This window comes from Berghia stephanieae, chromosome 9 (assembly GCF_034508935.2).
Source record: "Berghia stephanieae isolate SIO BIC M18660-M18661 chromosome 9, UCSD_Bste_1.3, whole genome shotgun sequence".
Classification (NCBI taxonomy): domain Eukaryota; kingdom Metazoa; phylum Mollusca; class Gastropoda; order Nudibranchia; family Aeolidiidae; genus Berghia; species Berghia stephanieae.
In genome coordinates, this window is record NC_088368.1 from 45,278,477 (window position 1) to 45,290,694 (window position 12,218).

Genomic DNA, 12,218 nt, shown 5'->3' on the forward strand with positions numbered 1-12,218 from the left:
AATTACCCTCCAGCTTGCCAAACGTTTCAAACCTGAGACTTCTTTACATTGTCAGGCTTGAGACTTATCGACAAGTCATGGGTCATTGTAATCAATTCTTTAAGTATCAGATCTCTGGTCAAAATGAAAACAAAAACATCAAATGAGCTTTGTCAATGGCAGCATTCTATCTGGCTGCCTCTATTCTCACCCCCCCCCCCCCCCGGCCGATTGGATTACCGAAAAAAAACGTCGCCGGCTTATTGCGATTTGGATTTGATTGATTTTTTTTTTTTTAATTGTGCAACTTGTGACAAGAAACTTAACAAATTACTGCATTACAACCTTTGGATTAAACATACAACAATTGTGGACTACTTTTTATACTATTATGAAGACTAGCATCCCGGGGGTGAGAATAGTCACTTCGATTCTATCTCTCCTTTCTGTTTATGTTTTCTTTTTGTAGTTTCACAATTAAGACTCTAAAACTCATGATATCATTTTCTTGTTATAATGAAGGGCTTGTGCGCTAAATATTCAATGTTTTACCTGTATTTTTGTACTTTTTAGAAATATATACGAATTCAGGCCATGGCCATCTATGCCACTGCTCGTTAACTCTTTGATGCTGTGAATTGTACCTTTTATGCCCCCCCCCCCCCCCTTTCCTTCTTCAATACGTTTTTTATTTTACACTGGATAATTTCATATTAACTAGTTGACACACCCATATTCTGCTATTTAACTCTCATCAGAACAAGATTTTAATCTTTCAGTTTCACAGTTTACCTCAAACATTTGGTCTCCACATAAATTTAAAATATAAAATTTTGGATTAAAAGTAAGATAACCTTTAGACTTGCAAAAGTAGATAAAACATAAACAACATTGCAACAAAATCTAAAAAATTATGCATCAAACATATGGCATACAAATATCTATTATTTACTCCTTATTCAGAATCTGCTTCTTCAACAGAAGACACACTCCGTCGTAGTCTCTGAACTTCCTCTGCTTTCGTGCTCGCATAGTGGTGATACATCATTTTCACACCAGTAACCACTGACAATCTCAGTCTTAAATTGTATCTGAAGGAATTCTTTTTGTTTTTGACAGCTCTCCTGTATCGTACGTCCAAGTCCTTGATTTTCTGGTCGAGTAAAACTATTTGTTGACAAGCTCTTTCAAACTTACTTCTCGCTTCGTTCATTCTCTCCTCCAACACATGTGGGTCCAAATTTGACGACGACATTTTGAATTCCAAAAGATTTGAATTGTAGTGTTGCACTAACTTCTAATAAGAATCGAATAAATTCCAAATAAAGATTTCTGTAGCACTTCCGTTGAATGAATCTTTTTGTTGTTGAACGTTCGTTGTACAAGAGGAAGTAAATAAGAATTGGGATATTTCTCTGACGATGTGATGCGGGCAATGGTTTGGTGATGACCACACTGTATCCCACTCTGCAATGATAAATAATATGAGTTAAATTAGAAAAATAAATTTCTGGAGATAGCTGACTTATACATGTCTGTAAAATCTGACATCCTATAACAATTATGTATGCGGCTAGTTGAACCTGTGGTATGACACTCACTTTCAGATCAGAAGGTCCTGGGTTCGAGTCTCGCTCAGCGCATAGTTGAGTCCTAGGAAAAGGCTCTTTACTCACATTCTATCACCATACACATGTGTAAATTGAGTAACCTGGCAGTTAACAGTGTCGTCTCTGTCCCAAAAAAAAAAATGAAATATCACCTAACGCGTCATGTCCCGTCCTAAATATTAAGTGTTTTGAGCTTTTTTAAAGCAATATCCACGAAACATGCTCAAGATGTTGTACATGGGGTCCCTGACCAACAGCAACATGTAACATGTGGAATGAATATTAATTTTTTTCCAACAGAGACAACGCTGTTAACGACCAGGTAATCATTTTACACCTGAGTACAGTGAGAGAATGTGAGTATAGAGTCTTTTCCAAGGACTCAACTATGCGTTGAGCGAGGCTCGAACCCATGACCATCCGATCCGAAAATGAGTGTCTTACCACAAGACCAAATAGCCGCATGTTGTGTTGCTGTTGGCCAGGGACCCATTGTAAAGCGTTTTGGGTACGTTTAGTGGAAATTGCCCTACATAAAAGCTCAATTATTATTATCATGTATATAATATTATATGGTATTATGTATGGTGGTGGTTGCAGTTTAAGTGGTAGTGATGATGGCCGTGATTATAGGTGGTTGTGCTGGTTGTACTTGTGTGCGACTGTGTGATCTAGTGGTATGAGAGGTGCATAGTTTAGTTGAGTTCCTGGAAAAGGTTCTTTACTCACTTTCTGAGTCATTCTCTCACTGTACTCATCAAGTGTAAAATGAATACCTGAACAATTGTAACTAACATCCTCTTTTGACTTCAGTCAGCTGGAGCCAAGATTCGGGATGGTTCTTCTTCTTCTTCTTCTTCCTTTGATTGCCCACAATCAATTGGTTGATTATTATGGCAAATATGAAACTGCTTTCTAATCTCTCTGTATTCCTTGTTTATAATCGTTAGTCTAAATCAATTTCCAGGGACATTCAGGGGTCGTCAACGTTGGTCAGTGATGGTTTGTGTAAGGTCTAAGTATTTGCATAGCAACTTGCCACAAAAGCATCAATTGTAGTGGCTTCGGTTCATATTGAATTGTAATTTTTTGGGGTATTTTAATGAACAAAAAACAAAGAAAAAAGAGCATAAATAACCAAGGCCAAGAGTAAGAGTAAGAGTGAAACTGTCTACTATTTTTTACTATTACTATTACAAGAAATGGGAGGCCTTCCGAAAGCTCCTCGTGTTAGCATTTCTTTCAATTTGTAGTTTCACCGTGGATCTTTTGTCAGGGGTTTATTTATTCAATTTTTCAGCATTTTAAAAACTTTAGAACAAACCTTGTTAGATTGAGGAAAGATTAAACTTTCCTAATACGACCATTGTTTTGGTTTTCCTTCGCCATTTTGTTTTGAGACGAATTGAATGAAATTGAAAGCAATCCAAGTTTTTTTTGTGGTTAGCTCGAGATCGGAGGATTTTTTTTTCTATTAGGGTTAGTCATAAGTCTTAGTAAAGGTGCTATTAGGGTTAGTTAAAGGTACAAGGTTTTATTTTTCTCAGGTATGGTTGTGCGAATATTTGAGTTGTTTCTCCTAGAACGAGGAGCTAACTTACGGAAGACCTCCCCAAGAAATGACCTCATACTCATATTCATATTTTTTTTCTCTCGGTAGACTATATTTAGACTCCTAAACAAGTTAATAAGAGTTTGACTTTTTCGTAGGTCCTAATTTAGACTTATTGTAGGCTATCTACTTATTTAATTCGAATTGTGAGTTCTAGACACAAGACACAAGGCACGGGCGGGATGGATTCATTGTTCATTTCATCAACCATGTTCAAATCAAAATCAAATTCTTACTTTCTCGCAATGATTGAGTTTGAGATTCTCACAAACGATAAAACGTAGAAAATAAAACATATTTAAGATCTCCAAAATCACTAACAATATTTTGTACCTTTGTTTTAATATTGAATCAAGATCGATGACATCACAAAGATTTCCTCTCGTTTTTCTTTTTTTTGGTTTATATTTTGCTGAGTGATCACAATCACTCTTTGTTTTACTTCTTGTTTCGTAAGCCACTGGTTAAACTTTTTGATTCTACCGATGGCTTATGTGTTTTTTAAGAGTAGCCCCACTTTGAGACACCCCCCCACATCCACATGCCTTGCAACTTCATCCGAGGTCGATGAGCAAATTCTATAATATTTGCAGGTCTGATAACCCAACTGATTATGGGCTCGTTGTTGTAATAGAAATACTTTCAAACTAACGCAAACTAGTGTCAATTGCAACAATGTAAATGTTGCTGGTCGAAGCTCGAAGAAATAAATAACAATGTGAAATTGAATGTAAGCTTCAATTTAATAAACTAAAACAGATTATCAACAAAACAGGATGAATGAAACACTACAGACAAATGAATAATGTGATAGTGGAGTTGTTAAGGTGAATGATTTACACACACACACACACACACACATAATATATATATATATATATATATATATATATATATATATATATATATATATATATATGGGAGGGGGGGGGGGTATATTTGTGTCTGACTGTATATATGTCTGTCTGTCTGTCAGACTCCCCCCTCCCCCCCCCCTCTCTCTCTCTCTCTCTCTCTCTTTCTCTCTCTCTCTCTCTATCTTTCTCTCTGTATGTGTGTATGTGTTGCAATATAACAACCTAATAGGTACTTATGTTAAAAGAGCAGATTTCGTATTGAGCTTGCATGCATGCTGTTTATGTGTATAGATAGTATGCGCTTGGCTAAGAAGCTCATAACATTGCCATCCGGAAGTATAACGGACCAACACACAAAACTATGTGTAACCATGAACTTTTATAGTCTGGTTCGTACAGTTTAGTGAGAAGTACTCATAAACGTGGATGGCAAAAACAATAACAAAGACTTGATTGACGTCATCTTCGTTCTATCTATACCTCCATGTGCGCGTGTTTGTATAGATAGTATGCGCTTGGCTAAGACGCTCATAACATTGCCATCCGGAAGTATAACGGACCAACACACAAAACTGTGAGTATCCATGAACGTTTATAGTCAGGTTAATACAGTTCAGTGAGCATTACTCATAAACGCGGATGGCAAAAAACAAAAACAAAGACCTGAGTGACGTCATCTTCGAACTATCTATAGATAGTGTGCGTTTGGCTGGGAAGCTCACAACATTGTCATCCGGAAGTATAACGGACCAACACACAAAACTATGTAAAACTATAAACTATTATAGTCTGGATATACAGTAAAGTGAGAATTACTCATAAACGTGGATGGCAAAAAAACAAAAAACAAAACACAATAACAAAGACCAGAGTGACGTCAAATTCATTCTATCTAAATTTATAGAGCGGATTTTGTATTGAGCTCATGCATGGTGTGTATGTGTGTATCTCCTTGTGCGTGTGTTCGTATACCCTTTTGTGCCCTTTGTGCGGCTATGTGGTCTAGTGGTATTACACTCGCTTTTGGATCGGAAGGTCCTGGGTTCGAGCCACGCGCTCGGCGCATAGTTGAGTCCTTGGAAAAGGCTCTTTACTCACACTCTCTCATCGTACTCAAGTGTAGAATGAGTACCTGGCCGTTAACAGCGTTGTCTTTGTCCGAAAAATTGTAATATCGCTTAACAGGCGTCATGTCCCGTCCTACATGTTAAATGTTGCTGTTGACCAGGGACCCGTTGTAAAGCGCTTTGAGCATATTTAGTGGCTATTGCGCTATATAAAGCTCAATTTTTTATTTTATTTTATTAAACAATGTGTTGGTACACTGATGCCTACAGCTGTTAACTCAATCAACTTAACCACCAGCACCGTCACTTCTAACTACTGGATATGACGAGACGGGGTATTTTAAGCATTTTCTCTCTTTGTTATGAATAGTTTATAGATAGTATGCGCTTGGCCAAGGAGTTCACAGCATTGCCATCCGGAAGTATAACGGACCAACACACAAACTCTGTGTAACCATGAACTTTTATAGTCTGGTTAATACAGTTTAGTGAGAACAACTCACAAACGCGGATGGCAAAAACAAAAACAAAGACCTGAGTGACGTCATCTTCGAACTATCTATTGACTCGAATTGCTGGAGGCAGCGTGGCTCAGTGGTAAGGTCTTTGCTTCGTACCCAAAAGGTACCGAGTTCGACTGCCCGCCTCGTTGTGTGGCCTTGAGCAAGTAACATCGCCCTAACTCACTTTGCGTCGCTGCACTGCGGCTGACGCCTGGGTTATTCCAGTCTTTCCTTGGAATAGACCCTAAAGACAAATTTCCCCTTAGGGGTGAATAAAGGGAATTTTCATTTAGTAAATGATTATTTTTCACAAAATTCCGATATATCTAATTCAAACTTTTCTTATTTTATCCAGGAACACTTATAAATGATGCCTTTAAAACAAACACAGTATGAAAAGATGAAATTTGTTCAAAGTCTATATAATAATTATAAATTATCCATTACACTGGGCGCACGTGTCCAACCCCCCCCCCCCCCACCCCACCCCACCCACCTTAATTAACAATGCAAACCTATGTGAGCACGTCATGCCTCCCCCCCCCCCCCCCCCCAGGCCCAACCCCCCAGTGATGATCTTGGACGGCCGACGAGAGAGGCGTCCGAGTAATACGAGGTGCGAAACAATCGATTTTATTATTCCACCATTGATTAAAGAATGCGAAAAGTACCACTCCGTACAACTTTTCCTCTTTCTCTGTGTAGTCGTGCTGGGTCGAGTTTGAAACGATCAAATCGAGCGGGTTTTCGATCGAGTCCTCTAAAATCGAGTCGATTTCGGGCGGGTTTCGAGTCAGTGACGTCATCGAGCAGTGATTCGTTTGAAAAAAAAAAACACGAGTAACTCGTTTGCCACAGGAAACTTCACATACCCCTCCCTCTCTTATGTCTGTGGCTGGCTTGACTGCAGTCTGCAGCTGGTTATGATGGGGGCTGCCAGATGGCCAAGTTCAAAATTGGTTACTAAGAAACGCTTTTCTATTATTATTCATTTTAAAAAAAATCTTTTATTTAAAAAAAATGAAAAGATAAGTTTATCCAACTGTAGTCGATTGTTTTGTTAATCAAAACAAATGAGTTTTTCAAGGGAGTCAGAATGCTTGTGGTGTTTGGCTATTTGGGGTCTATTTGACTACTTGGGCAAGAAGAAATCTGGCTGTCTGGCAGCCTTGATTATGATCGTTCGTCGCATCACACACACACACACACACACACACACACACACACACGCCATCAAACAGTTGTTGATAGTGAAGGGTTGAGACCTCCCCCCCCTCCCACCACCATCATCCCGCTGTCACCTTAACATTTCATATTTATGTCGCGCCAAAAGTTGTCGGCCGCCCCCACCTCCCATAATTTGTCACTGGTCGTCATCGCCTCTTGTGTGTGCGGGAAAGGTCGTGCCTTTCATTTCATTATTTGAAAAATAAATGAACAAGGATGGTGTGTTTTTATTAGGTAGGTAGATAATAATAATATTTAGCAGGTTCCACACCCAGACACCCACGGATTGCCCGGACACGATGATAACGATGCCGACGACAATGGATGACGATGATGATGATGATGATGATGATTCTCGTGTTTCTGTTTAAAAAATGAAATACTTTAGCAGGTTCCACCCCACCCCCCACACGGATAGACCGGACCCGAAGATGATGATTGTGGTTTTGCTGGCTGTTACGGCTGTGATGAGGATGATGATAATGATGATGATGATGATGATGACGATGGCGCAGATGGTGATTATTTGTTCGGTCGCTCAGTGGTACGGTGTCTCTTGTCACAAAATCAAGCCTTGTCAATGGCCGGATGAGTGACAGTGATTGTTGAAAATTGTGATCCAGACGTTAAGTCCGTGTGTCAGGCACTTGACTCAGGTGTGAATGTATTCTTATCTTATAAGCAAGGACGGGTATTGTAAAGAGCTTTAATACAAAAAGACTCCAAACAGCGATCGGTACCTACTGTACGAAATGGATGTATGGTCGATATGGCGTGCCGGAGGAATAAATTAAATAAAATATTGTGAAGTTCATTGAGCATGGTAAATCCTTGGAAATGCGCTTTGAACTAATACACCTGCTAGACAACTCCGATTCCAATATAAACGACTGATTAATATTCCCATATATAAACTATAGTTAGCTGAAAATCTTTCTTTGTCGGGACTCCAAAAGTATGGAACGAATTAGACAAAGAAATCAAAGGGTCTTTTAGGAGCACTGATTGATTTTAGATTGATTATTACATTGAAATGTGTTGATATTTATTTTATCCATTATTATTAGGGTGGTGGTGGTGGTGGTGGTGGTGATGATGATGATCCCGCTGATATGATGGTGATGATAAATAAATTAAACATAATTCCCTTTATTCATCCCATAGGGGAGATTCGTCTTTCGGGTCTATTCTAAGGGAAGACTGGAATAACCCAAGCGATAGCCGCAGTGCAGCGCCGCAAATTTAGTTAGGGCAAGGTGACTTGCTCAAGACCACTCAGCGGCGGGTGATCGAACTCGGTACCTTTCGGGTGCCAACCAAAGACCGTACCGCTGCCCATGATGATGATGATGATGATGATGATGATGATGATGATGATGATGATGATGATGGGAACTAACAAAGAATAGATAGAATGCGCTTGGCCAAGGAGTTCACAACATTGCCATCCGGAAGTATAACGGACCAACACACAAACTCTGTGTAACCATGAACTTTTATAGTCTGGTTAATACAGTTTAGTGAGAACAACTCACAAACGCGGATGGCAAAAACAATAACAAAGGCCTGAGTGACGTCATCTGCATACTATCTATACACAGGCATCTAAAATTGAAACATTCCATATTCAAAGCTAATGTTTTACTTTAAAAAATTGAGCTTTACAATATCCACTAAATGTGATCAAAGCGCTTTGTAAAGGGGTCCCGGTCAACAGCAACATTTAATATGAAGGACGGGACATGCCGCCTGTTAGGCGATATTACAATTTTTCAGACAAAGACAACGCTGTTAACGGCCAGGTACTCATTTTACACCTGAGTACGGTGAGAGAATGTGAGTAAAGAGCCTTGTCCAAAGACTCAACTATGCACCGAGCGCGAGGCTTGAACCCAGGACTTTCCGATCCCAAAGCGGGTGTCATACCACTAGACCATTATAATGCACGAGACCCATGGTCGACTAGAGTACTACCTATAGTTACGTCATGACTAGACCACATAGCCGCACTACTGTAGGAGTGTTCATTGATAGAGGGATGCGTGTGTGTCATAGAAATAGCCTTAGTGTGTGTGTGTGTGTGTGTGTGTGTATGTGTGTGTGTGTGTGTGATAGTCAAACTTTAGTAGGTTTAATGAAGTCTTGTCACACACGCGTGATACACCGATTTTCCCTGCCACTGCCACCCAGACACACTAACATCTGACAAGGAGTGAGGGCTGTGGAAGAACCACAGACTACCGTGTGCAAACATTGGCGATTGGTATCGGATGGCAAACTGTGATCGTTTGAATTTGAAATGATTCGAAACACTCGTTACCCTACCGCTCGCTCGAATCCTGATCGTCTCAAGCTCGTCTCACGTGTCAAGATCGTCTCAAGCTCACAACCCGCCTGATCGTTTTACGATCGAGTGATCGTTTTACTAACTCGCTCTTCCGGCATTGAGATCGAGCACTGACTCGTGGCTTGGCGCTCGGTCGTCGATCGAGTAAAAGCGATCAAATAACCCAACACTACTGTGTAGTCTATGAGTCGTCTGCTGTCGTTGATCACATCACTGTGTTGTTGTTCGTCAGATAATTTTTTGTGGTTTAAAAAATAAAATAAATTCACATGCTCGTCAATCAAGCATTGGGGATGTATAAATGAAGTTTTGAAAATAATTTATACGATTCTTTTCAAGTTTGATCTGTGATTATGGGAATACCGAACAGAAGCAAATATTTAGATTGAGTCTTGATTAGTCGTCGTAGGTAAGGTTAGGAATTTTTGTGTTGACATTGTTCAGCGCTCGTGTGGAGGTGTGTTTGTGTGTGTGTGTGTGTGTGTGTGTGTGTGTGTGTGTGTGTTTGTGTGTGTGTGTGTTTCTGTGTGCGCGCGCTTGTGTGTGTATGTTTGTGTGTGCGTGCGTGTATGCGCGTGCGTGTGTGTGTTTGTTTCTTCTTCTTCTTCTTCTTCTTCTTCTTCTTCTTCTTCTTCTTCTTCTTCTTCTTCTTCTTCTTCTTCTTCTTCTTCTTCTCCTCCTCCTCCATTATTATTATTATTATTATTATTATTATTATTATTATTATTATTATTATTATTATTATTATTATTATTATTATTATTATTATTATTATTATTATTATTGTTATTATTATTTTATTATTATTATTATCATCATCATCATCATCATCATCATCATCATCATCATCATCATCATCATTATTATTATTATTATTATTATTATTATTATTGTTATTATTATTATTATCATCATCATTATCATCATCATCATCATCATCATCATCACCATCATCATCATCATCTTTATTATTATTATTATTATTATTATTATTATTATTATTATTATTATTATTATTATTATTATTATTATTATTATTATTATATTTATTTTATTTTTATAGCTGTTGTCATTATATCAATATCATAAGCTGAGACTCCAACTTTGTCTTATTCATGTTTTTTTTTTCCCTTTCTAACTTAATTGAAAAACAATTTTTATGTCTTTAAATTCACAATTTTTAAAATTTACGAAGAGTGATCCAAGTGCCAAACAAAATTATTAAATTGTAACAATAATTATTTCGTTTCAGATAAGTCAAATGAGTGATTCTAATATAGATTTGAAGCTGCCTGACAAAATTCAAGATTTTAAAGACCGGAGTCTGATGACCATTGAATGACCCTATGACCATTTAATGACCTTTGCTATAGGGCGGCCTTCTCTTACTCGGGGCTTGAAATACTATATTATAATTCATCATACCTATAATCTATAAAGAAACAAATAAGTACATTTTTAGTTTTTACTTTTAAATTTCTAGTAATTCTAACAGCAGCTTAAATCACAAAAATGGACGAAGACCAAGTAAGAATTAAGAATCTCTACCATTCATACAATGGAAAGTTTTCCAACAACAGTCACACCAAATATGATTACACGAAGTACCCATCAGACAGTGACAGCCAACGGAATCTACTTGCAAGGTATAGGGAGCTGTTGGCTTTCCAGAGAGGGTCAAGGTCTATCCATACAAAGTATCCACATTTATTTCGACGTCATCAAGTCCATCAGTATTTCAAACGTCATGGAAGTTTATCCAAACTGAGGGGGAGAAATAGAACCAGGAATATTTTTGTTCCCAGGAATCAGGATACACAAGATGACACCAAAAATGGAGGAATTGACAAGTATTTCTATCGACACCTCAATGTCTTTAAACAACCATTGCCCTTTTCAGCCAAAGATATTGAAATTTGTCAGCAAAAAAGAAGGGCTTTCCTCGCCGATACTAGAGAAAAATTTGAATGGGATAGAAATATTCCGGGTGAGAGTGAATGTGACAGTGGGGAAGTGTTATTAAACGAAGCTGAATGTAATGATGAGTTTGAAAGAAAAGATATGAATGAAGAGTTGTGTCCCATTAACAATGAATCTAAAGGATCCAATTACACGAAAATCAACACTAGTCAAAAGAGTCAGAATGATTATAAAGGAGTTAAATTTAGTTCTGAACTTGAGGATCATTATGTAGATAAAATGAATGGGTACAAGAGTAGCAAAACATTGGAGGACAAAATACAAATGGCTTTGAACTTTGAATCACCCGATGGACTTACAGACATCTACAAATCTCATGTGGTGAATGTGAAGACAAAAAACTCGTTGGGGAGGGATCCTGTACTGAGGATTTCTTCTTTTCAAAATCAAGAAGAAACTAAAGCAATTTCACAGTCTTTTTATCGCATTTATGACCCAAATTCATTGCAAAACAAAACTTATCACAATAATTCTTTAGATGTCAAAGCCAACAACTACAGCCCTTTTAGCAATCCGTGTAATGATGATGATATCAAATTGACTTTTTCCACTAAAACCCACATTTTGGATCAAAGTAGGTCAACAGCATTGAATGAGTTATCAGATTTTCATCACGAAATAATGTGTAGACTCTCACATGAAGGAATTGTGACTATTTCGTCTCACGACGATAATGACGAAATTAGCCGCAGGGAATTAATAAAAAGAGTAAGACTGTCAGATGATCTTAGTGCACCATTCACTGGTAAAAACAATGTTACGTTACATAACAATATCTGTGATCGAAATATAATGAACTCCGGTCTTTCTTTATCAAGTCATTCCAAACAGTATCATAAAGATTTGGATGTCCATGAACACTACCAGAAACAGGGAGGGTCATCTTGTATTGGGTTAATGCCAAATGACGTCACTAATAAAGCTGACAATATACAATATAGTCACCTTAATGATCATCACCATCATCATCTTCAGCATACAAAAGAGCTCTCTAAACTAGATCGTGGGTTGAATTTGAATAGCGGTACTTTGCAAT

The 12,218-nt window shown here is 38.0% G+C and overlaps 2 protein-coding genes across 2 annotated transcripts in view; one reads left to right on the forward strand and one right to left on the reverse strand.

Annotated features, from left to right (window-relative positions):
• Nucleotides 1-654: 654 nt before the first annotated feature.
• Nucleotides 655-3,663, reverse strand: LOC144980318 (uncharacterized). Its single transcript, XM_078927979.1, has 2 exons — nucleotides 3,535-3,663; nucleotides 655-1,446 (listed from the first exon to the last, which is right to left on the reverse strand). Exon 2 carries the CDS (start codon nucleotides 1,232-1,234, stop codon nucleotides 935-937), a length of 300 nt encoding a protein of 99 aa, XP_078784105.1. The 5' UTR covers nucleotides 1,235-1,446; nucleotides 3,535-3,663; the 3' UTR covers nucleotides 655-934.
• Nucleotides 3,664-9,378: 5,715 nt separating this feature from the next.
• LOC144979257 (uncharacterized) overlaps nucleotides 9,379-12,218 on the forward strand; it is a 4,289-nt gene continuing 1,449 nt past the window's right edge. The window contains exons 1-2 of the mRNA XM_078925868.1: nucleotides 9,379-9,611; nucleotides 10,455-12,218. The exon at nucleotides 10,455-12,218 is cut by the window's right edge and continues 1,304 nt beyond it. Of these exons, the coding sequence (XP_078781994.1) occupies nucleotides 10,715-12,218 (1,504 nt within the window). The 5' untranslated portion in view covers nucleotides 9,379-9,611; nucleotides 10,455-10,714. The remainder of the gene's footprint in view (nucleotides 9,612-10,454) is intronic.

Excerpts from the sequence above, each read along its gene's own strand:
- LOC144980318 (XM_078927979.1), bottom strand. The coding sequence starts at position 1,234 with ATGTCGTCGTCAAATTTGGACCCACATGTGTTGGAGGAGAGAATGAAC.